This window comes from Vombatus ursinus, unplaced genomic scaffold (assembly GCF_900497805.2).
Source record: "Vombatus ursinus unplaced genomic scaffold, bare-nosed wombat genome assembly UNPS02005264.1, whole genome shotgun sequence".
NCBI lineage: Eukaryota > Metazoa > Chordata > Mammalia > Diprotodontia > Vombatidae > Vombatus > Vombatus ursinus.
This window is the reverse complement of record NW_020945042.1, coordinates 145,624-171,900: the sequence shown is the minus strand read 5'-3', so window position 1 is coordinate 171,900 and position 26,277 is coordinate 145,624. Positions and strand designations below refer to the sequence as shown.

Sequence of the window (26,277 nt, the reverse complement as noted above, 5' to 3'; positions counted from 1 at the left end):
CTCTCTCTCTCTATCTGTCTTTCTAACTCTCTCTCTCTCTATCTGTCTTTCTATCTAACTCTCTATCTATCTAACTCTCTATCTATCTATCTATCTGTCTGTCTTTTTTCTATCTAACTCTCTATCTATCTGTCTATCTATCTATCTCTCTCTCTATCTGTCTGTCTTTCTATCTAACTCTCTATCTATCTGTCTATCTTTCTATCTAACTCTCTATCTATCTATTTATCTAACTCTCTCTATCTATCTAACTCTCTATCTGTCTTTCTATCTAACTCTCTCTCTATCTATTTGTCTTTCTATCTAACTCTCTCTCTCTCTCTCTCTCTCTCTCTATCTATCTTCTTTGGAGTCAGGTGTGACCATTATAAATAAAAAATACTCAGTTTTGAATTTTTTCCTTCCATTTACATTATTTTGTAGCTGTTGTTCAGCCAGGTCCAACTCTTTGTGACCCTATGGACCGTAATATGCCAGGCCTTTCTATCCTCCACTATCTCTCAAAGTCTGTCCAAATCCATGTTCTTTGTTTCCATGACACTATACACCCATCTCATCCCCTGCTGTCCCCTTCTCCTTTTACGTTTAATCTTTCCCAATATCAGGGACTTTTCCAGTGAATTCTGTTTTCCCATTATGTGGCTGAAATATTTAAATTTCAGTATTTGACCTTCCAGTGAGCCGCCTGAATTAATTTCTTTAAGTATTGATTGATTTGATCTCCTCGCTATCCAAGGAACTCTCAAAAGTCGTCTCTAGCACCACAATTTGAAAGTGTCAATTCTGTGGCACTCAGCTTCCTTTATAGTCTAACTCTCACATCCATACATTGCCACTGGAAAGATGATAGCTTTGACTATACAGATCTTTGTCTGCAAGGTGATGTCTGTGCTTATTAGTATGCTGTCCGGATTTGCCATTGCTTTCCTTCCAAGATGCAAGTGTCTTCCAGTTTCATGGTTGTGGTCACTATCTACGGTGATCTTTGAGCCCAAGAATATAAAATATGACACTGCTTCCATTTTGTCTCCCTCTATTTGCCAGGAAATGATGAGACGAGTTGCCAGAATCTTGTTGTTTTTTTTAAATTGTTATTTTTTATGATAAGCTTCAAGACAGTTTTTACATTTTCCTTTTTCACCCTCATCAAGAGGCTTCTTAATTCCTCTTCACTTTCTGCCGTCAGAGTGGTATCATCTGCAAATCTGAGGTTGTTGATATTTCTCCTGGCAACCTCAATTCCAGCTTTTGATTCATCCAGCCTGGCATTTCACATGATGTACTCTGCATATAAATTAAATAAATAAGGTGACGATATATGAACTTGTACTCCTTTTCTAATCTTAAACCCATCAGTTCCATATTCGGTTCTAACTGTTGCTTCTTAGCTCACAAACAGGTTCCTCAGGAGACAAGGAAGATGCCTAGTTCTCCCGTCTCTTTGAGGACTTGCCACATTTTGTTGTGATCCACACAGTCAAAGGCTGTGTTATAGTTACATCATTATAGTACAATGTTATAGTCATTGTGTAAATGAAAGAGAAAGATCCTGAGACAGAGACAGAGGATGGAAGGCAATGCAAGAGGAGAAAACATCTGCTCATAGGTCTTCCTATGCTTTTCTGAATTCTCCATATTCATTGATTCTCACAGTGCAGCAATATTCTATTGCATTCATGAGCCACGATTTGTTTAGCCGTCACCAGATCAATGGGCACCTTCTGTATTTCCAGTCCTTTGCTATTACAAAAAAAACTGCTGCTATAAATATTTTGTTTATTCACTCTCTCCATCTTTGACCTCCTTGGGGTATACGGCTAGTTATAGGGTCTCTGGGTCAAAGAGTATGGACAATTGAAGAACTTTCTTGCGTAATTCCAAAATGCATTCTAGAATAGTTGGATCATTCCAGCAGTTGGATTTTTCACTGAACCTAGTTCCCAGAGGGTGAAAGGGTGTTGCCAACTCTGGCTCTGAGCTTTATCTCTCTTCTCAAGATGAAATCTTCCCTTGTTGGCCTCACGTAATATTTTTAAAAAACAGGGAGAAGCAGAAGCTAGGGGAAATTAGTTCCTTGGAAATACAGGCCTAGGCTGAAAGTTTAAGGCATGCGGTAGGTATTTACCACATAGACAAAAGAGATTTAGTACAGGATTTAAGCCTCTCTAGCCAATAATACAATTGCTCTCTTCTACAGGCAGTATTACTGAGTACAGCTTTCCAAGGACATTACTTTGAAGAATAATATGAATTTATATTAATATAACATTATTATGTTTAATAATAATATTTGTTCTTAAAAAATAAATTTTGTTATTTTATGATCATAGCATACCAGGATGGGAGCCAATGCCATAATGGGAGATTAGTCCTGAGCTCTGAGGATTCAAATGAAGGCCTGTAGGTCTAATTCAGTTCAATTCCACAGACATTTATTAAATGCAAAGCACTATACTTGGTGTTGGGAATACCAGGGCAAAAACAAAATAGTAGTTGTCCTCAAGGAGCTTCCATTCTAACGAGTAGGCGGGGACAGGAGAATTAGATCACAGAGTCACTACATTGGAGGTAACCTTCCAGGCCATGCCCTCCAATCCATCAGAACCCAAATCCTCATTCCAATTCACCTACTCTTTGAAATCCTTCAATAAGGGGAGAATTCAAACATCAAACCTCAATTGACCTCCTTGCAATTTCTACCCATTATTCTTGGTTGTGCCTTCTGGGGCCAATCAGAACAAGTATGATCTCTCTTCCACATGAGAATCCTTCAACAGCTTGAATTCAGGAAGAACCAGTAAGATTTGGCAATAGGTTGGATATGTAAGGTAAGAGAGAATGAGGAGTATACATAATAACATAATACACTACTAATAATAAGATAATTTTGGGGCTATAAGTCAGGGTGTCTAGAGGGATGCCTTGGACAGAAATAAGGATGTTTGTAAGAGGGGAGGGTTTAGGGAGAAAGAAAATGAGTTCTGATTTAGACATTGAATTTAAATGCCTCTGGGACATACAGTTTGAAATGCTAAGCTCAAACAAAGGATTTGGACTGGATATATAGAGATGAAGGATGAACCTATGAGAGCTGTTGAGGTTAATGAGAGAGAGTGTAGAGGGAGAAGAGAATCTTGGGGAACACCCACAGTTATGGGTGTTAATTATGGGATAATAAGCTTGCCAAGAAGGTTGAGAAGTGGTCAGGCAAAGAAGAGGTGAACTAGGAGTGAGTAGTCTCAGGAAAACCCAGAGAGGAAAGAGGATCCAGGAGAAGGTATTGGAGGGTTTTTTTGGTTTAGTATTTTATTTTTTCCAAATTACATGTAAAAAACATTTTTTAATATTCATTTTTAAAATTTTGAGTTCCAAATTCTCTCCCTCCCTCCCCATCCCCCTCATTGAGAAGGCAAGCAATTCAATATAGGTTATACATGTGTAGTCATGCAAAACTTATTACCATTTTAGTCATCTTGTGAAAGAAAACAGACTAAAAAAAAACCCTCAAGAAAAATAAAGAAAGTTTAAAAAAAAGTCTCAATCTGTATTCAGACTCCAGCAATTCTTTCTCTGGGCATGGATAGCATTTTTCATGGTAAGTCCTTCAGAGTTGTCTTGGATCTTTGTATTGCTGAGAATAGCTAAATCATTCATGGCTGATCATTTTACAGTATTGGTGTTGCTTTGTACACAGTACATGCCACTTTGCATCAGCTTCTGTAAGCCTTTCCAAGTTTTTCTGAGAGCATCCTTCTCATCATTTCTTATAGTATAATGATATTCCATCACAATCACATACCACAATTTGCTCAGCTATTCCCCAATTGATGGGCATCTCCTTGATTTACAATTCTTTGCCACCAGAAAAGAGTTGCTTTAAATATTTTTGTACATATAAGTCCTTTTCCTTTTTGTCTTTTTATCTCTTTTGGAATACAGATGCAGTAGAAATTTTGCTAGGTCAAAGGGTATACATGATTTTGTAGCCCTTTGAATATAGTTCCAAATTGCTCTACAGAATGGCTGGATCAGGTCACAACTCCACCAACAGGGCATTAATGTCTCATTTTTCCCACATCCTTTTCAACATTTGTCATTTTTGTTTTCTGTCCTATTAACCAATCTAATAGGTGTGAGGTAGTACCTCAGAATTATTTTAATTTACATTTCTTCAATCAATAGTGATTTTGAACATTTCTTCATATGGTTATAGATAGCTTTGATTACTTCATCTGAAAACTGTTCATATCTTTTGATCATTTATCAAATGGAGAATGGCTCTTATTTTTATAAATTTGACTTAGTCCTCTATGTGTTTGAGAATGAGGCCTTTATAAGAGAAACTTGCTTCAAAATTTTTTTCACAGTTACTATTGCTAACTGTATTTCCCTCCATCCTCTTTCCCCCTCGATTTATTCTATTCTTTCTCCCTTTTTACCCTGTCTCTCCTCAAAAGTTCTGAGTACTTTCCCCTCCCCCAATCTGCCCTCCCTTTTATCAGGCTTCCACTCCCATTTCCTTTAACCCCTTTTCCCCCCTACTTTCCTGTAGGGTAATACAGATTTCTATACCCAATTGAGTGTGGATGTTACCCTCTTTCAGCCAATTCTGATGAGAGTAAGGTTCATTCACTCCCTCTTATTTCCCCTACCTTCCCCTTCACTACAAAGGCTTTTTCTTGCTTCTTTTATGTGAAATAATTTGCCCCATTCTATCTTTCCTTTTTCTTTCTTCTAGTGCATTCCTCTTTCACCCCTTAATTTTATTTTTTTTAGATAGCATCCCTTCATATTCAACTCATACCTGTGCTCCCTGTTTATATATACTCCTTCTAACTGTCCTAATAATGAAAAAGTTCTTATGAGTTACAAGTATTATCTTTCCATGTAGAAATGTAAACAGTTTAACCTTATCAAGTCCCTTAAGATTTTTCTTTCCTGTTTACCTTTTTATGATTCTCTTCAGTCCTGTATTTGAAAGTCAAATTTTCTATTCAGCTGAGGTCTTTTCATCAAGAATACTTGAAAATCTTCTATTTAATTAAATATTCATTTTTTTCCCTGAATGATTATACTCAGTTTTGCTGGGTAGGTGATTCTTGGTTGTAATTCGAGCTCCTGTGGCTTCCAGGATATCATATTCCAAGCTCCCTGATTCTATAAAATAGAAGTTGCTAAATCTTGTGTTATACTGACTCTGGATGCACAGTACTTGAATTGTTTCTTTCTGGCTGCTTGTAATACTTTCTCCTTGATTGGGAGCACTGGAGTTTGGCTATAATATTCCTGGGAATTTTCATTTTGGGATCTCTTTCAGTAGGTGATCAGTGGAGTCTTTCTATTTCTATTTTATCCTCTGGTTCTAGAATATCAGGGCAGTTTTCCTTGAAAATTTTTTGAAAGATGAGTCTAGGCTCTTTTTTTTGATCATGGCTTTCAGGTGGTCCAATAATTCTTAAGTTACCTCTCCTGGATCTATTTTCCAGGTCAGTTATTTTTCCAATGAGGTATTTCACATTGTATTCTGGTTTTTTTTTCATTCTTTCATTGTTGGTTTTTTTTAATTTCTCATAAAGTTATTACCTTCCATTTGCTCAATTCTAATTTTTAAGGAATTATTTTCTTCAATGAGCTTTTGTACTGACTTTTTCCATTTTACCAAATCTACTTTTTAAGGAATTTTTTCTTCAGTGAATTTTTTTCCTCCTCATTTTTTTTTTGTACCTCTTTTACCATTTGGCCTCGTCTGCTTTTTTAAAGTATTATTTTCTTCAGTTTTTTTTTTGTGTCTCCTTTATCAAACTGTTGACTCTTTTTTCATGATTTTCTTGCATCATTCTTATTTCTCTTTCCAATTTTTCTTCTACCTCTCTTACTTGATTTTCAAAATCCTTTTTGAGCCCTTCCATGTCCTGAGAACAATTCCTATTTTTCTTGGAGGCTTTGAATGTAGGAGCTCTGACTTTGTCGTCTTCTTCTGGTTGTATGTTTTGATCTTCCTCGTCACCAAAGTTACTTTCAATAGTCAGAGTTTTTTTTTTTTCTGTTGTTTGTTCATTTTTCCAATCTATTTCTTGACTTTTAATTTTTTTGTTAAAGCAGGGCTTTGCTTCTGTGGTGGAGTGTGCACTATCCCAAGCTTCAGGGGTTTTGTGCAGCTGTTTTCAGAGATACTTCTAGGGACCTATAAATTTTTAGTTTTTCCAACGTGGTATGATCCAAGGAGAGGTGTTTACTACTCTGTGCTCTGGTCTGTGAGTGACCACAAGCATTTTTTTCTGCCCTGCAACTGTGATAAGAGTCCCTGATCCACTGTGGCCCGCAAGCTCCAATGTGCTAATGCCCTTCCTTGCACTGGGACTGCCACTCGGAACTTTGACCCAGATCTGAGTATGGGCAAAGCAACAGTCCTGCCTCAGTGCTGGCAAAGAGACCCCTGTAATCTCCTTCTGACCAGCTGTGTGACTCCCTTACCGTCTGTGGACTGAGAGCTCCAGAAGCAGCTGCTGCCACTGCAGATTAAGTGGCTCCCAAGGCCTGCTCCTGGTTTGCTGGGGCCTGGGGTTGTGCTGGTGTGGCCTGCACTGTACTGCACTCCACTCTCACCCAGGTGCGACAGACCTTTCCTGACAAACTTCTAGGCTGTCTTTGGATGTGGGTTCTGCTCCTCCAGGGGCATTATTTACTTATTAATTTTAATGCTTTATGGCATTATTTAAAGGTGGTCAAAGGGATTTGGGGGAGAGCTCAGATGAGTCATTGACTTCCCTCATCCATCTTGGCTCTGCCTTCTAATGCCTAGGGTATTATTAAGGGATATTATGGACCAGATTTATCTCAGACCAGCTCCATGATTTAGGCACAGGATTGGAACAGAACGAAACACTTGTGGATTGTAAAATTCAATAAAAATACATTTACTTAAGAGACTTAAAAAGTAGACAATTATTAATTGAAAGGCACTGATCTCCTCTGCCTCTGAATTTGCATTCACTCCAGCAGCAATGCTGGGTTGGCAAGATATCCAAAGTAGTAGGAATTTTGCCAAACCTCAGGGACCAACACTCCATAGATTAGTTTTTTTGTTACCTCCCATGACAAGGAAGCCACATTCATGGCTCAGACTTCAGTTTTCTGACCTCCCAAATTCCCAGGACAGTTTCCTTGTCTCCTTAAAAGGCAACCAGTCTGACCTCCTTAAAAGAAATGATGCTGGAGTCAGGCATGGGGGTTGAGGGGTGGGGGTAGGGGTGGGGAGGAAGAGGAAGTAAGATGAGAAGATAGAGGCAAGGCAGGGGAGGGGAAGGATACACAAGAAGTTAAACATGAAAATGTCCTTAGTGGCTCTAGGATTCACAGGAAAAGGGAAGAGGAATTAAAAAAAGAATTGGAGAATTGTTGGAGTGACAATGGAAGACAGAATATTAGAAGCATGAGGATTTGGGTGGAGTTCATAGGAAAAAATTTTCCTGGGGAAGTCAGAATGCTGAATATAAATGAAGGAGGCATTGGCTAGGAGGCTGAATTGAGGCACAGTGTTAGAGAAAGGGATAGAGGAGAAGCTTGGATGGTGTGGTAGGTGAAAGATGAAATGACTGAGGAAACAAAGGCTCAATCTTCTGAGTCATTTCATCTTTTACCTGCCACAATGGCAAAATGCTAGTTCACTTTGAGTAGGGAAATAACAATAACTGATGGTTACATACATTATCTCACTTGATCCTTAAAACAACTGTCTAAAGTAGGTGCTATTATTATTGCCATTTTTCTGATGAGTAAACAGATACAGAAAAGTTCAGTGATTTGCCCCTGGTCTCACAGATAATAAATGTCAGAAGTGACATGCAGACCCAGGTTCCTCATGACTCCAGGTCCAATGCCTTTTTCCACAACATCAGACTAAGGTAGGTAAAGAGGAGTGACTAGGTACATAGAAGAGAATGGAGGAGGAAGGTAGTGGGAAGGTTATAAACATATAGACACACATACACATATAACACCTTTGGACTGCTCCTCCAGGTTCTCACAGAGTAGCTGTTACCTTAGATTCTTAGATTTAATCTTAGATTAAATTTTCAAGCCCCCACTGGAATGCTTCCCATTAACAAACAGTTTATAGACCAAGTTAGCACTTAGCAAAGGCATTTAGTCAAATGGGATAGTAATAAGAGTTATTATTAAGCATTTTCCCCATAAACCTTGGTGCACTCTTCCACAAATAAATATAGTACCCATGGGAAGGGTGAGCTTAAACTTGTACAATGATAGTGAGGCATACATGTAGGATACACATGTGGCAAAGACAACTCACAAGTCTTGGCCATTCAGGGCTTGGAAGTCTTTTCTCTAGGCCTGGAGTCGGGAAGACCTAAGTTCATATCAGACTCAGACACTAGCTGGGTGACCCTGGGCAAGTCATTTAACCCTGTTTGCCTCAATTTCCTCATCTGCAAAATGTGCTGAAGAAGGAAATGGCAAACCACTCCAGTATCTCTGCCAAGAAAACCCCAAATGGGGTCATGAAGAGTCAGACACGACTGAAACAACTGAACAACAAGAATCCTCATTCAGCTCTCATTGGGTCTAGTGTCTCTGCTGAGTGGATTGTTGGTCAAAGGCCCCATGTATACATCTCTTCAGAAATTTCTTTTCTGATTTCAGAAATTTTGTTTCTTGGAGCAGCTTTCTCCCTCAAGTGACTGTCTTTCTGTTTCCCCATCTGTCATTTGTGTCTGGTCCTCAATCGTGCCACAAACTCTCTTGATTCTATGAACTTTTGAACTTCTAGATGGGGGTGTCTCTCTTTGGACAAGTCACTGCTAAAGGCTATGACCAATGGGATGTGGGGCAGTCAGTGCTTCTTGGGGTTGAGACCACATACGGAGAGGCGAAAAATTTGGCAACAGTGAAAGGTTTCTGAATGCACAACGACCAAAAATTAATTAAAAATCAAATGTGTAATGAATCTGAAGTATTCCTGGCAGCACTTACCTGTATTGCATCATGAAACTTTTCTGCTCCTTGGTTCTAAACACAAAGCATGCGCACTTTGCACTGCGCATGCCCTCGGGCCACCCAACGCCAGTGACACTGCCTAAAGGAGAAAGAGGGGGAAAAAGTTTAAGGAGCCCTGGTAGATGACAGCAAAAAAAAAAGCCCTTCTCCCTCCTCCTGTAGGTACCTCCTCCATAAAGTACCCCAAGCCTTGCCTGTCATAGCTCTCACAGACATCTGAAATCCCTCTAGAGCTAAAGTCCCCAGGGACACATGAATTTCTCTGCTCGGCCAATCTTTTTGTTGTCCTCTAGCCTCAATCAGAGAAGCTTCCCACACCTCATAAAGGGATCAGGACCTAGAACATCTTTGTGGTTAACTTACCACCTCATTAATACCTTGTGATTACATTCTTGGCCTTCAGTGACTATATCAGTTGAGGTGGGAAGGAGGGGAGATCCTTTACTTTACTATAAACAGACACGCAGCTGAGCTTGCAAACACCCTTACTATACGCTATGTCCTGTTGTCAGTTCAGTAGGGGATAGCTTGGAATTTTAGTTAATATTTTATATCTGAGTGATTTGTGAGACGAGGAATAAACTTTATCTTTAAAATTTTTAAATTTTATTTTGATTATATTATACATATTATGAATATATTATATATTATTTGATTATGAATTTGATTAAATTGTACTTCATGAAGATTATAGACATTCTAGGGGTTCTTGTTCGTGCCTATTGCTTGTCTCAGTTATTTCAGTTCAGAATTCTGGGAGAGCACTTGTAGTGTTACAGGAACCTTTCACCTACTCTATATAAATATCTACTATATTTACTTATATATATATATATATGTATATATACTATCTATACTATATAAATATCTACCAGTCACTTTAATTACCATGGGCAAATGGCGATTCTGAGTTATATTCAATATACTTAAAATATTTGTTGGTACAAGAAGGAGAATTCTAATCATTTCTTCAAATAAAAGCTACACTGGGGAGTTTAAAAAAATTGTTTTTAAAAGTAAAGTGCATTTTGAGAAAAATCTTTCTGGGATGACTGGTGTATCTTTATTACCCACCAGATGTCAGACTAACCTCAGAAATCACACAAACTACTTGTAGATGAATCCATTAACTGAGCCCTTAGGGGATTGCATTACTGTTATTTTAACTTAAGGATCTCAAATAGAGCTGGGTTTAACAGTCATCTTTGGAGGAAGACAGAGAGTTGGTTTTTGTTTTTGTTTTTTTGGGGGGTTTTGTCCCTCTCACGGGAAAGATATAAATTTTAACATAGCTCAGCAGCCTTGTCTGATCTATGCTGTCTGAGATATAACCCTTTGTTACTACAATAAAAAATGAATTTAAAGGCAATAGAGTAGTAGTGGCATTGCTATACCTCTTAGAGGCAGCATAGTATAAAATATCTCACATTTTGATCTGAGCAGCAGAAGTGTGCTGATAAATTTAACAACTGGCTCTCTGGAAAAATGTACACATGACACACTCTGAAGTTTCATTTGTATTATTGACATTTTCTACATTATTTTCTTAAGTCTAGACAATTTACAAAACGATAAATCAAGCTCTGATAAAAATTTAACATCTGGGCTCTGTTGAGCCAGGTTGGAACCGGTTTTAGCTCACCCCTAGAATTCTCAGGATCCTTTTGCACTCTTAAAAATTATTGAGGATGATGACCCCACCCCAAGAGCTTATGGTTATGTGGATTATATCTCAAAAAATTGACCATATTAAGAATTAAAGCATCCTAGTATTGTTATGAAAATAGTTTTGACCTCACAGATAGTCAGAAAGTATCTTGGGTATTGTTAGGGGTCCCTGGACCACACTTGAAGAATGGCTGGAATAGAAGAAAAAGCACAGCATTTAAAGCGGGGGGGAAATGGGATCAAACCTGGCTTTGGTGTGCCTTTGAACAGATCATAAGCCTCTCCGGGCCTCGTTTCTCTCATCTGTAAAATGAAAGGTTTGGGCTGGAAAAGGGTTCCTTAAACTTTTCTTGTGCCATAGACCCCTGGGGAAGTCTGATGAAGCCTATGGACCCCTTCTTAGAAGAATGTTTTAAATACAAAATATTGCAGAGGAAACCAATTATATTGAAATATAGTTCTCAAAAGATTTAAAAAACAAGTTCATGGACCTCCACCTCAGGTAAGAACATCTGGATTAGAGATCTTTAAATTCTCTGCCAGCTCTGGGTCTCTGATTCTACAAACAAGCAAGTTAGGTGTCTCCCTGATTTAGACCTCACTGTTTGCCAGCAGGACTCAGTAGTTAAAGTTAGCTTCAGTCATATTTGTCATAGGGCCTTAAATATTGAATCCACTTGGAGATGTGACCTGACTCATTTCAATGATGAGGGCTGAGGTGCTGGAAAACTTGGATTTTGTTATTTTATAGAAATGCAGTTGATTTTTTGAGGATTTATTTTGTAGCCTTTAATTTTGCTGAAATTATTGTCTCAGTATCTTTGCTGATTCCCTAGGCTGTTTCAAGTAAACTAACATATCAGCTAATAGGGATGGTTTTTATCTCCTGTTTGCCTATCATTATACCCTTAATTTCTTTATCTTGTACTGTTGTTATTACTAGTATATATAGAAGTCTATCAAATAATAATGGGGAAAGTGAGTATCCTTGCTTCACTTCCACATTTATTGGAAAGGGTTCTAGTGTATCCTCACTGCATATGATGCTGACTTTTGCTTTCAAATATTCATTCTTTCTCTTTCTACTGGGTAACTGTAGCCAAGGCCCTCAATGCTTCATGCCTGGATTATTACTATACTCTTATTTCCCTCAGTCTTCCTACAACCACCATTAAAAACAGTTTTTCATTATGACTCCTTTTTTTTAATTTAAAAAAATTTTTTTAAATTAAAAAAATTTTTATGACTCCTTTCTGATAGAAAAAAAACACATTGTTGACACTTTTCCCTATCCTTTCTATGACTTTCCTACAAGCCACCTTGCACAATCAATCTATTGCTCCACTACTCCCTAAGGGAACTATCTCCCTGTAGGCTGGATTCTTTCTTCATTGTCTTAATTCCTAGTCTTTGCAAATGTCATTTCTCCCACCTCAATGCTTTCCCCTCCCTGTTCCCTTGACTTAGTTTTTTCAAGCCCCGGTTCAATTTCTACCTTCCCTAGCCAAATCAATAAGCATTTATTGAATGCCTGCTATGTGCCATTCACTGTGTTAGGCACTGGGGATACAAAGACAAAAATGAGAGTTCTTGCTCTCAGGGAATTTATAGGAGAATACAGCATGTATATGTGTTATTCAGTCGTTTCGGTCAGGTCTGACTCTTCGTGACCCCATTTGTGGTTTTCCTGGCAAAGATACTGGGGTGGTTCGCCATCTCCTTCTCCAGCTCATTTTACAGATGGGAAACTGAGGCAAGCAGGGTGAAGTGACTTGCCCAGGGTCACACAGCTAGTAAGTGTCTGAGGCTGGATTTGAGCTCATGAAGATAAGTCTTCCTGACTTGCCCCGGGCTCTATCCACTGCATCACTTAGCTGCCCCAGCATGTACAAAAACAGTGTCCTAAAAGTCTTAATGCAGTTTTATGCTTTAATAGCTATTAAAAAGGCTCTAATGATTAAATGATTAACTATTAAAGCTTACAAATGCACCAAGACTTCTGGGACACTCTAAATATATACAAAATGAATTGGAGAGAATTTTTGCAGGGATTGGGGGAGGTACTAGAAGGTAGAGGGGTCAAGAAAGACTTCCTGTAGGAAGTGGCATTTGAAAGAAACCAAAGATTATGAGAATCAGAGGTGATAAGTGAGTGTATTCTAGAACTGTGGGGACAGCCTGTGCACTGGTGCAGAGATGAGAGGTGGAGTAAGTGAGAAGGTAAGTTTGGATGGCCCATCAGTAAAGTCATGCTGGACAGCAAGGTTGGGGGCCAGATTGTGAATGCCAGATAGAGGAGCTCTTATGTGATCCTATAGGTAATAGGGAACCATTGGAGCTTACTGAGCGAGAGAATGGCATGGCCAGACTTGGATTTTAGGCATACTACTTTGGCTACTGTGTGGAGGGTAGATTGGAAAGGTCAGGGATCGGAGGCAAGGAAACCAATTAGGAGGCTGTAACAATGTCCCAAGGTGTCTGGACGGACCTAGCTTTTGCCTTTGTTTTAGAGTGTGCGTGTTTATGATAGCTACTTGCTGGCAACCAAATTACTGACTGCTCTTTATCATTCTGGGCATCACAAAAAGTATTAGTCTCTAATATTTCATACTACTCCCATTGGCCAGGCCTAGGTTCCTGCCAAATTGAACTACTAGCCATTAGCAGAACTTGATATGCCAATACTTGGCTTTGCGCATTGGCACCAGTCAATCTTGATTCCTGAAAAAGCCCTCTTCTCATCCCCCTACTTTGAAACCTTCTTTTCCTTCAAGGCTCATCTCAGGTGCCATCCCATCTGAGGAGGCTTCCCTGATGTGCGCAGGGATCCATACTCCTTCCTAGGTTTCCATCACTGTCCTTATTTCAACAGCCTACTTGCTGTTCCTCACACACATGACTCCAACCACTGACTCGGAGAGTTTCCACTGGCCGTCCCCACGCCTGGAACTCTTCTCTGCTTCCCTAGTTTCCCATGCTTCCTTCAAGTCTTAGCTGAACTCCCAGCTTCTGTAAAAAGCCTTTCCCTCACCCCTTAATGCTAGCGCTTCATTCTCTTGATTGTCTTCCATTGATCCTGTATGTATCTTGTTTGTGCCTAGCTTATTTTTCACTGGACTGTGAACTTCTTGAGGGCAGGGGCTGTTTTTTGCCTTTCTTTGTATCCCCTGGTGCTTAGCACCATGTCTGGCTCAGAGTTAAGTATTAAATAAACGCAAATTGACTGACTTATTTATGTACATGTTGCATCTCCCTAACAGAATGCAATCTATCTGAGGGCAGGCACTATTCAGTTTTTACTTGTTTCCTCAGCATTTAGCACAATGTCTTGCACACAGTCAGCATTTAATAAATGTTTGTTGAATTGAATTAATCATACTATGTCTCTATCAGATGAACTTTTGTCTAGCCACATCTCCCCCCTCTTTAACTCACTATGTTGATTGTTTGAACCCAAGTGTAAGGTGATTTCTCTCTCTTCCCACACACATATACACACAGAGAATGTTTGTGTATACATATATATATATATATATAGTGTGTATGTATATGTGTGCATGTATGTATGTATATATAATTAAAGCATTTATATAGTATCTACAATGTGTCATGCACTGTGCTAAGAGCTTTACAAGTATTATCTCATTTGATCCATGCAACAAACCTGAGGTAGGTGATTTTACTATCCCTATTTTATATTTCATGAAACTGAGGCCGACTGAAATTAGTGACTTGCCCAGATAGTGTCTGAGCCAGATCTGGTCTTAGATCTTCCTAACTCCAGGCCCAGTGGTCTATCTACTATACCACCTAGCTACCTCAGACACTTACTTATTTATTCCTATTAAATTTTGTTTTCTTAGCACCTTGAACTCCCTCCCTTGGTTATACAAAGGGTTATTAAAAATCTGCCTAATTAGGCTAGAGCCTAGCATAGTCTTGGCACATAGATACACCTAAAAATCGATTGTTGACTGATTAATTGATCTAGAATTTCAGTCTGACACAACTCTCAGAACTTCCTCCTCTCTTTGTCTCTCCCCTCTGTCTCTGTCTTTGTCTGTCTGTCTGTCTCTCTTTCTCTCTCTCTCTCTCTCTCTCTCTCTCTCTTTCACACACACACACACACACCACTTGTACACACAATAATTCAGACATTTTTCTCATACTATTTCTATTTTGTTCACATTGTGAGGTTGCTTGAATAGCTGACTTTCTCAAGTTTTCATCCACATCAGTGTTGCTCCAAGGAGATATTTTAGTTTATGAGATGCTCACCATGACACCATATGCATGTGTCCACATGCATTAATGATAAATCACATTTATAATAAGTGCTTGTCAGTTTTACAAAGTGCTTTATTTACAAGAGACTTATGAAATAGGAAGTGCAAGTATTATCTCATTTTTACAGATGAAGAAACTGAGGCTCAGGGTTTTTGATTCTGATTTCCTCAGAATCAAAAATTAGGCATCACTGGAGCCAAGATTTGAACCCAATTTTTCTGACTCCAAAACGTCTGATTTGTTCCGTTACATCTCCTGTCGGTAAGTATTTCTTGATGAAGGTGGTCAAATAAATAGTGGATTTATTTTGAGCTTAAAAATTAAGGCTTAGGATAGATATGAAATGTGACAAAAAAGTAATGAAACTGAATCTACAGGTCATTGAGGGAAACCAGTCTTACGGACTTGTAGAATCATAGACTCTTGGAATGGAATGGGAAAGGTTCTCAAAGTCTAACCTGTAAGAGACCAGGAAGTTTCTCCATAATCTCCCCAACAGATACTTACCCAACTGGTATTTAAAGCCCTCTGTTAAGGAGGAATTTGTCCTTCTTGAGGCAGCTCATTCTACTTTTGGGCAGCTTTTTCCTTTTGATAAGCTAATGTCTGCCTCTGAATCTTCTACCTATTAATTCCTAGTTCTTCCTTTCAGGGCCCAACGAGTGTGATCCCCGTCACACATAACAGCCTTGATAGTACTTGAAAACAGTTATCAAGTTTTCTTCCAAGTTTTTTATCTTCTTCAAACTAAACACTGTCCAGTTCCTTCAACTGCTTCTTCTGGTCTGTCAATGTCAATGTCCTTCCTAAAATGGGGTGCCCAATGCCTGATTACAATGTGGTCTGACTAGGCCAGAGGAGGAAGGATGGAAACAAGAATTCATTAAGTACTGATTATGTACCAGGTACTGTACTAAGGCCTGGGAATATGAATACAAGAAAAAGAGATTGTACTTGCCTGTAAGGAGCTTAAGCTGAAAAACAAAGGGTGGGGTGGGGGGAGAGGAGGAAATAAGGTACCCAGGAGAGCTATGACTTTGAAGTCCAGAAAAGTCAGGATTAGGGCCTGAAAGGGGGTGAAGGCAGGAGGGTCTGGGCCCTTCACAAAACGGAGAGTCCAGGAGGAACTCATCAGTGGAATAATCACCTCCCTTGCTTGGGACATTACATTCCTAGCAATGAGGTCTAAGAATCTATTTGGGATTTTTTTTGGCTTCCATGTGATACTTTTGATTAACATTGAACTTCAAGCTCCCAGTCTTTTTCATACAAATTGTTTGTTAGTCACATCTCCTCCATCTTGTACTTGTGCCATTGGCTTCTTAATCCATGTAGAACTTTTTATTTATCACTATTAAATTTCTTCCTATTGGATTCAGCACACAGCACTTGACACATAGTAGATACTTAATAAATATTTATCAAATGATTGATTACAGGCATGTACAATGTGGTTAGTTACTTCTTGTCTAAAACCACTTATATGCCCCTGTTATCTATATAAACCGTAGGAATTAGACATTAGTAAGTAGGAATAATACCACAAATAATGCCACCAACACAGTAAGACTATTTAAGGCTTATGGTCCCCTTTATTTTACTTGGATTAATTCTGTTTCTACTTTCTTTGTTGTAGAGCTGACCCATATTTGACATATTTTTGAAACAAAGTTAAAATATTCCATGTGGAAACATATGTCCTCTTCCCAAAAACTGAAAATGAATTATTGAAAGACACAGTTGTCATTTTGATTGACATTTAGATATTTGATTCAGTATTTGTTAATATTAATACTTAAGAAATATACAGTATTGATGTAGTCATTCTGAATAGACTAGGAATATTAAGACAAAAAGGCAGGCAATTTAGGCTAACTTTAAAGTGGGTTTCCAAATTATATTAACTTTTAATTGCTATTGATTAAACATGAAATTTCAGTTCGATACACTTTCCTGATTAAAATATATGAATAATTGCAGCTGCTCCAACTACTGCCACAATTATTGTAGCAACATTAATGGTGTAGCTAATGCTGTCATTATTAGGACAGGGAGCGTCATCAATGGGGCCTGGACAAGGAGGGATAATATTCCCTCCTTGCTCGTGCTATATTCGAGATGTCTGAGGTGAGATTGGCATTATCAACGGCCTGAATTGCAATGTAGACTTTGGTGCCATTTTGTATTTTCAAAGTTTCTGGTTTAAACTCAAATGTTTCCTTGAAGTTGGCCTCCTTGGGCATCAGACCAGAAGTGTTCACTTGAGTAGCTTTATCAAAATGGTCTCGGAGCTGCATGGAATTTCCACTCATTCTTATTTTATAGTGGTCAGCTGGAAAAAAGCAGATACTGTTAGCATTGCCCAGAACCACAAATGGTGGTTCTAGTACTCAGAGCAAGCAGCATTAAAGGAACTTCAAATACACTCTAAAGACAAACTCCATTAAATGTGTGGGGACAACCTAGAGAAAAGACCTTTGTCCTTACGGCAATGGTCCTATGGACAAAGATGCTCTTTTCCTGGCCTTTGCTGGGGAGGGAACAGAATGGGGCCAGGTGGGTAGTAACTCACTTGTGGGATAAGGGAGTGGGGTGGAGAGGAAGTCTAGCTTGTCACTTTCTATTTAAAATTTTTTTTAAACTACTTGTCTTCTAAACACAGTTGTTTCTACCTATTGAAGGAGTTCAAATGTTGTTAGCACCCTCTAACTTTCACTGCCCTTAGACAAAGCCCTGATTGAACATTCCAAGTTAAAGCTGTAGTACTGAATACAATCATCAATCAACCAACCAATACACAAGCATTTAATAACTGCCTACTATGTGACAGCCACTATGCTAGGCACTGGTAATAGCTAGCATTAATATAATACTTTAAGATTTGTAAAGTACTTTTTATATGTATGTTATCTCATTTAGCAGCTATTATATGTAAAATGCTTTATTACATATATTATTTCATTTACCAAATGTTAAATGACATGTTATTTAATTTACCAGTGAAATTGGTAAATGGTGCTATAATTGGTAAACTGGTACTCTTATTTTCCTCATTTTATAGATGAGAAATGGAGGCAGAGAGAGGTTAAGTGACTTGCCCAGTGCCATACAACTAAGGAGTGTCTGAGGTGGGATTTGAACCTAGAATCCTGAAGGGGAGATATAGCCTTGCTCAGGGTGCCAACTCAGAGTGGGAGGTGAGTTAAGGATCCTCAGAGCTTATAAAGACTACATCTGTATGTTAACATAGTTATATTGATCTGAACAAATGATGCATAAAAATACATGGAGCTGGGTAGTAGGGATGCTACTTATTATTATTTTACTTATTATTATGCTACTTATGCCATTATGCTACTTATTATTATTTTAAAGGCCTAACAGGATACCTAGTCTGAAATACTCTGTTGGGCCTTTAAAATCTCTGCTACTAATATTAAAGTTCAGGAATTCCCTAGATAGATTATTCTTCTAATTATTCCATATGAAATGGGGCAAATCACATTACCTTTTCATCTGTAAACTGAGGGAGTTGGAAAGATGATCATTAAGATTACTGGCACCTTTAATAATCTATTAATTGATTTTCTTTAGGTGTAGCAAAGGGGTAGTGAAGGCTTCCCCCCCATCTGAAGCCTCTAGAATGAAAATAATCAGGGTTCATACAAAAGTAAAAAGCAACTTAATCTAGGAGGTTGTTTCTTTGGAGAAAGAAATAGAAAACATAACTTTTACATTCCTGGAATTAAGAACAGGGACTATAATTCGGTTCAGTTAGAAGAATAGATTTTAAAAAATATTATTCTTTGGCATCATAAAATGACCAGTTAAGGGAAAGAGAATTTTTGGAGGAAGGAGAAGAAAGCAGTATATGAAAGAGAAGGGGCAGAGGCAGAGAGAGAGGAGAGAAAAAGAAAGACAAGGAGAGAGAAACAGTTCAAAAGAGAATGAGGCAGAGAAAAGACGAAAAGAAGAGGGAGTCAGAAGTTGAGACGGGGCTGGGGAGAGAGAAGTGTGGTAGACACATCAATAAGAAGACAAAAAGAGAGAGGAAGAAGAGGCGGGGAACACAGGATTCTGGGAGCTCCATCAGTGTTAATTATTTTTTAAGCACGTTGCTGTTTACCTGGGTCGTACATAAATTACCAGCCTCTGATAACGTACATAATCTTTGAAATCCTAATTAAGAGACTCTTGTTTTTTGGGATGTAGCTTAATTGCTTTTCTTTTCAAATTGCAAAGTTGTTTTTACAAATAAATTTTATTTCCCAAAGAATCCTTAAAGTTTTGAGTGTCTGTAAAGGATTGGCTCATTTTATTTATTGATTTAGTGGATTTACAATTTATAAGCCTTCTGCTCACTTTCCAGGCTCTCTACAGCCTGGCCATTGCCGAGTAAGCACCTTTTGCTCTAATCAGTAGTATTGATTTATTCTTAGCTTTCCTGTGAAGAGCCTCCATTCCCATGTTGCCAGGAATGCTTTCCATCCTCTCTGCGACTCATTCTGCAAAGGCTCCAGCTTTCTCTGATGATTCCTGGCCATACTGATCTCTCCCTCCAGAGTGTCACTCAGCTTAAACTTAAATCCTTCTCTACTCATTTCATGTGTGCTCATTATAATTGAGGGCAGAACCTAGGTCCCATGATTTCTGTAATACCAACAGTACATCTGCATGCCTTTTTATAGCTCCCAAAAGCTCTACATACATCATCTCATCGGATCCTCCCATCTGCTTTAAGAAGTAGGGAGTACAAGTACTATGACTGCCATTTTACAGAGGAGCGGTCTGACCCTCAGGGATATGCAGTGACTTGCCCAAAGTCACTCAGCTAGTAAACTAGTTCTCAAACCCAGATCCCCCAGACTCTAAGTCTGGTATTCTTTTACTAGGCCAGAGCTGCCTTTCTCAAGCACCCAGTATAATGCTGGATATGAAATTTCAGCAGGATGGGGAGCTCCCAGTAAGGAAATTCATCTAGCAAAGCAGGTAGAGACTGTCTCTGCAATTTACAGTCTGAGACAGAAGTGTCAAACAAGCATCTGCTGGCCTCATCACTAGCCACAACATTCCCAGTGGGGCCTGAACCAAATTAAAACATAACTGGGAGATAGTTAACAACATAAATAAAAATACAATAGAACATAGGTAATGTTAATATGTGGTTTTCAGAGTCAATATGCAGCCCACAGGGATACTCATATATGGTTTAATGGCTAGAGTTTCTACCCATTGTCAGAGAGTTGCTGGAAGGTTGTGACACACAGCTAATGGGCTCAGAGATGGGCCTCAGACTCAAGTCTTCCTGACTCTGAAGCCAGCTCTCTACTAAGACATGCTACCACTGGATAGATAATTGTTCTCAATAAATACCAATTTGACGGCTGATTGGTTGATCTACCTGAAAGTTCCATCGACATTCAAAATCTGTCTGCCTTGTACTTTGAAAGATTAACACTACCTCATTGCATCATCCCTGAAGGGTGTATCTGAGAGCTGACATTGAACCACAGTCTCAGACTTGGAAGGGGCTGCAGTATCTGCCTACTTGGACCCACACCTGGAAAGAATCCGCTTGACAACATACCTAACAAGTAGTTAACCAGCCTTTTCGTGTTGACCTCCAGATGAAAGGGAAATCATTGGTAGTCCATTCATTTTGGATAACTCTAAATGTTAAGAAGTTCTGCCTGACATCAAGCTTACGTTGTCTTTTTTTTTTTTTTTTGCAATTTCTAGTAGGTGCTTAATTAATGCTTGTTAATTGACTACTTGATTATTTCTAGTTTGGTCTATGGAACTAACCAGAACATGTGGAATCCCTGCATTCCCCTGACCCCCTAATACTTATCCCTTATTGTAAGACACTGGAAAGTGAGAAGTTTCCAGGGAGGTATTCATGGTTATGCACTCCGAACCTCTCCTTGTGATCCATAATGGCTGTTACTTCATGTACAAAATCCTTTTTAAAAGGTCTGTTCTGGGGAGAAAGGGATATGTAAATACTAAGTACATTTACTAGCTTTACTCAGAGTAGTTTTAGCCTTGGACCACTAGAGGATTCTCAGCAAATGACATGACAACCGTTGGGCTCCTATTGCAGAGCATTTAAAACGGATCTTCAGTCTCACCTTTTCCTTTATCAGTCATTCCCAGGAGCCATCCACGAGAGGAGAATGTGGTCTGCTTGGGACTTAGCCTTCAGATCAGTAATTTTAGCTGGTGGGAACTTACCTGGGAGGGGCCCAGAAGGGACTCCTGGTATTATAAATGAGTCTCCAGAAGTTACTCTGCTGAAATCTTCTATCTTCACCTCCATTTCCTTGTCTTTGACTTCAGGTCTTGGTGAGTTCAGTACAATTTCACCTTCTAAAAAAGGTTATTTTCATTCAGTGCCGTAATAGAAGTTTTCCTTATCTTTCTGTGAATTAAAAAACCTATTCTTTAGTTTACAAAATCTTATAGATAGTATGTAAACATACAGTATATACTGTATGTAAACACAGCATATAGTGTATGTAAATACAGTACATAAATACTGTTTCAAAAATACAGTATCATAGAGATAATACATACGGGCATTTATCTCTTTTTTTGAGACTGGATCTAACCCTATCTGGCCCCTAACTGGAAATTTAGGGCACTTATTGGTCTGACTTGCTACTGACTGGTATGGAAGCTTTAGACCTGCTTTGCTTGGATCCAGGCCGGTTCATGCCTCCTTAGGGAGAGCGTGGCACCCTCTTGTTCCCAGGAAGGCTTGCGATACTGGAGTCAGACAGTGAAGACACCTAACTGGCTTTAGCCCTAGCACATCTCAGACCTTCCAAACTCAACTGATTCACTGGGGAAGCTAAGGTCTTAGCTTCCCCAGCAGTCAGAATTACAGGTGTGCCTCACCATACCTGGCCGGACTTTTACTTTTGATACGAAGAATGATCTTCAAAAACATTGAGAACTAATTTATAATTTGCATTTTGAGTTAATAAATGGCTATTTTATGAAGCAAATGAAGAATAAATGTTTATGAATAATGTAAATAATAATGAAGATTGAATTGAATCAGCTACTATTAGGAAGAAAAAGACTCATAGTTTTGAGTAAGAATAATCTGTCAAGTTTGAATTTTTCTTTTTAATGGTGGTAGTAAGACAGAGTGGGAGGAATCCATTTACATACCATGTATGGACAAAGGGGTTCATAGATTATGGGTCAGATGTGCTGACAAACCAATATAAATATAAATATAGACATGAATCTATCCATAAACAATAGGTGATGTTTATGATTTACAAAATGGTTTGTATACACCTCCCTTTTATCCTTACAACACTCCTATGAAACAGGAAATCAAAATATTATCTTTATTTTAATGTAAACTGAGGCAGACAAATTAAATGATTTAATAAGTATCTATAAAACAGGTAGCAGATCACAGATTTAGATATGGAAAGAATCTTAGGAGCCATCCAGTCTAACACCCCCATTTTACAGATGAGGTCTGAGGCAGGATTTGAATTGAAGGCTTCCTGATTCCAAGCCCCATGCCCTATCCACTATACCAAGCTATCTCAGGAACTCAAGTCTTTTGACATTAAATCTAAGGGTATTTTTCCACTGTACCATGCTGTCTCTAACTAGGAGGGTCTACTAGTATGCCAATCACTTCATGGTATATAGATAATTAAATAATTTATATTTTATAATTATGTGAATATGTAATCAGGCTTACCAGAATAAAAAATGTATATTCTATCTATTCTCACACATATTTAATCTAATGAGACACTATATTTCTTTTTTTATATTCATTCATTTATTTATCAAACATCTATTTCCTATGTTACTATAATCAGAGAGGCAAGGTGGTCAAGCTATGGCTACCGGAAGACAGCAAATCATGCCAGCTGAGGGCACCAGCCTCTTTTCCACACTGAGGTTGCTTGAAGCCAAGCATTTATAAGCTTGGAGAGGTCAAGGCTTTTGGCTGATCTTCCTAAATGACTCTTGATTATGACTACAAGACTGATTATACTGAAGGCCATCAGAGCCAAGGAGCCAGGCGAAACCATCTTGTTAGAGCAGGGCAGCTTGGGGAGTGTAGCTTTCCTCATGTATCTGCATCTCCTAGAGTTTGTTTTTTTTTTTTGTATGTTTGCGAGGCAATTGGGATTAATTGACTTGCCCAGGTTCACACAGCTAGTAAGTGTCAAGTGTCTGGTCTGAGACCGGATTTGAACTCAGGGCCTCCTGACCTCAGGGCTGGTGCTCTATTCACCGCACCACCCAGCTGTACCTCTCTCCTAGAGTTTTTGTGCTCTTGGAGGGTGCATTCTGTGCTAGGCTGTGCTATAAGTCACCTGAGGTCTTGGGCATAGAAAATACTGAAAGGTGTGAGTCAGCAACAACTGTATTTTTGGCAAGACCTCTTACAATTTCTACTCTCTTAGGTGTGCCCATGTCAAAGACATTAGTATCCTGGCATTCTCAAGACCATGGCTTTCTATCCCTATAGGGGTTGTTCCAAACCATTTCTTTTCTCCTCAGATTTCCATTTCCTTCCTTATCCTCTCAGTAGATTACCTGATCCCCGACCCTGCTGAGAAGATTCTACCTGAGTTCCCTCATGTTCCTGCCTTCATACCTCCACATCTCTACTTCTCCCTCGGTGAAATTTCTTCTTTGACTTAGCTCCATCTCTGTCCTTAACCCTCTCCTATCCATCTAAACTCCCAAAGAATATGTTCTTGGGAGTCTGCTCTTTTCATTTTCAATTTCTCCTTTTATGCCGGGCTTTCTTTTCCTCCTACAAAATGCTTAGGTCTCCCTAGCCTAAAATCTTTCTATTTGCTCTGTTACTCCCACAAGCTCCCTCCTCCTCCCTGTTACTCAACTTCTGGATGAGTCCAGACTGTGCCCACGTCCTCACCACGTGGTTATTCTTCAATTCTCACAATCTGGCTTCAGTTCTCACGCTTCTATTGAAACCGCTCTTTCTAATGTCACTAATGACATCCCAGCTGCCAGATCCAATGGCCTCCACTGGCCGACCTTGACTTTTATGTAGTGCTTGATGCTATGGGCCACACCTTCCTCTCCCCTCTCCCCTTTTTTCTTGTTACTGTACTCAGAAGCATTCTCTTTCCACCTCTCTGACTGTTCCTTGCGTGGTTCTTCTTTCTCTTCCTGTCCTTTTACTGTGGGCATCCTTTGTTCTTAGTCATCTCCATACTCTTATACACACTCTCTCTCTCTCCCCCCCATCCCCCTTCCCCTCTTATCTTACCTTTCCCCTCTCTTTCTCTCTCTTCCTCCTCTATCATTCTTTCTTCCTCACTCTCATTCTCTCTCTTGTCCCCCTCTTTTCTGTTTCTGTCTGTCTCTCTGTCTCTAAAACAGAAGTGGCCAGACTTGAATAAGAGACAGGGAGAAATTAAAGATAATACAGAGATTAGACGTCTGAGTGACTGGAAGTGTTGTGATACCACCAATAGTCAGGAAGATTAATAATAGCAATAATAAGTAGCTGATGCTTATGCAGTGCTTTAAGATTTGCAAAGGGCTTTACATATATTTTCTCATCCAATCCTTCTCTGTTGACTATTTCTAATTTGTCCTACATATACCTCATTTTACATAGAATCACAGTCTCAGTTGGATGGAACCTCAGAGACCATCTAATTCAACTGATACATGAATAAGAATTCCTTTCACAACATATCTAGCAAGTACTTTTTAAAAGATTTTTAGTAAGAGGGAACCCACACCTACCAAGGAAGACCATTCCACTTTTGGACAGCTCTCATTGTGGGAAAATTATCCCTGAAAGCAAATTCCTGCCTCTTTGTAATTTCCACTCCTTGCTCCTGGTTCTGCTCTCTAGTGCCAGGAAAAACCAATACTGATAATAGTGATAATAATAATAATAATAACAATATCATTTATATGGCGCATTAAGGTTTGTTTGTAAAGTATTTTACAGATATTATTTTCTATTTGGTCCTTCTTCATTCTAATCATCTAAGGGGGGTACTTTAAGACTGTTTGGAACCCCTCACTCCTCTTTTCTCCAGGCTTGTTGTTTTTCAGCTGTGTCCAGCTCTGTGACCCCATTTGGAGTTTTCCTGACAAAGATACTGGAGTGGTTTGCCATTTCCTTCTCCAGTTCATTTTGCAGATGAGAAACTGAGGCAAGCAGAGTTAGGTGACTTACCCAGGGTCGTACAGCTAGTAAGTGTCTGAAGTCAGATTTCAACTCAGCAATAGGAGTCTTCCTGACATCAGGCACGATATACTATTCATTGTACCACCTAGCTGCCTGATTTCTCCAGTCTAAACATCTTCAATTGTGACTTAATCTTCTATTCTTTCACTGCTGTGATTGCTCTTTCCTGAAGTTTACCTTCCTGTGATGTGGGGCACAGAACTAAACACAGTCCTCCAGCTGTGGTCTGACCAGGCCAGAGTACAGGGGGACTATTACTATCATTATTCTAGACCTTATCTCATTATTCATTCATACAGGGATCGGCCTTGGAAAACAAATTATATTTCTTCTGAGATATAATGGAAAGAGGAGAGGAGAAGAAGACAGAAGCTCTGAAAGGGAAACGAGTTAAAAGGAACTTGTATCAATGACCTCGTTCTTTTCATCAAAGTAAGAGCTGAGTTGAGATTGTGGGGATGGTTTTTCGTTTTTGAGGACAAAGAAGGGTGGACACAGGTGCTACGAGGAATGTGATCAGAGATGAATAAAAGGATTCTGGGTAATAGGGAGGACCCAAGCAAGACTACACAACATGAATTTATAAAGGATGGAATCAGTATAGTTTTCTGACTTTGCCTAGAAGTGCTCAGTGGTTGAGAACTGGAGGCAAAAACAAACAAACCAAAAAAAAAAGACACTCCCCCCTCAAAAAAAACCAAAGCCCAAACCAGCTAAAGGGTGTCTGCAAGTGTGGAACAGGGGTTCATCACAGAAGAAGGGACTGAAGCTCAAGGATGTCAAATACCTTCCCCAAGGACGCACAAGCCTTGATTTGGACCAAGACCCTGCAGAGGAAGTGAGCAGGGTAGAAGGGGCAGAAGTTTGGAGGAGGAAAGGTTATATGCTGCTTACCATGGTTCACATAGCCTGGTACATACATAGCGCAGCTCTGGGGTGATCTCATGCTTAGCCTGGCTGTGTTGTTTCTTGCCTGGACCAGCACTTTTAAACTGTATCTGCCATTTTCCTGATAGCTTCTGAAATACCCTGAGTGGATGCCATCATTCTTCACGGTATCAGCACCTGGAGGGAGCAAAGTA

General features: G+C 39.2%; 1 protein-coding gene across 1 annotated transcript in view; it reads right to left on the bottom strand.

Annotated features, from left to right (window-relative positions):
• LOC114030754 (calcium-activated chloride channel regulator 1-like) overlaps positions 1-26,277 on the bottom strand; it is a 63,244-nt gene that overhangs the window by 4,707 nt on the left and 32,260 nt on the right. The window contains 6 exon segments of the mRNA XM_027845627.1: positions 8,992-9,094; positions 10,929-10,986; positions 17,073-17,302; positions 21,102-21,121; positions 21,123-21,336; positions 26,090-26,260. Of these exon segments, the coding sequence (XP_027701428.1) occupies positions 8,992-9,094; positions 10,929-10,986; positions 17,073-17,302; positions 21,102-21,121; positions 21,123-21,336; positions 26,090-26,260 (796 nt within the window).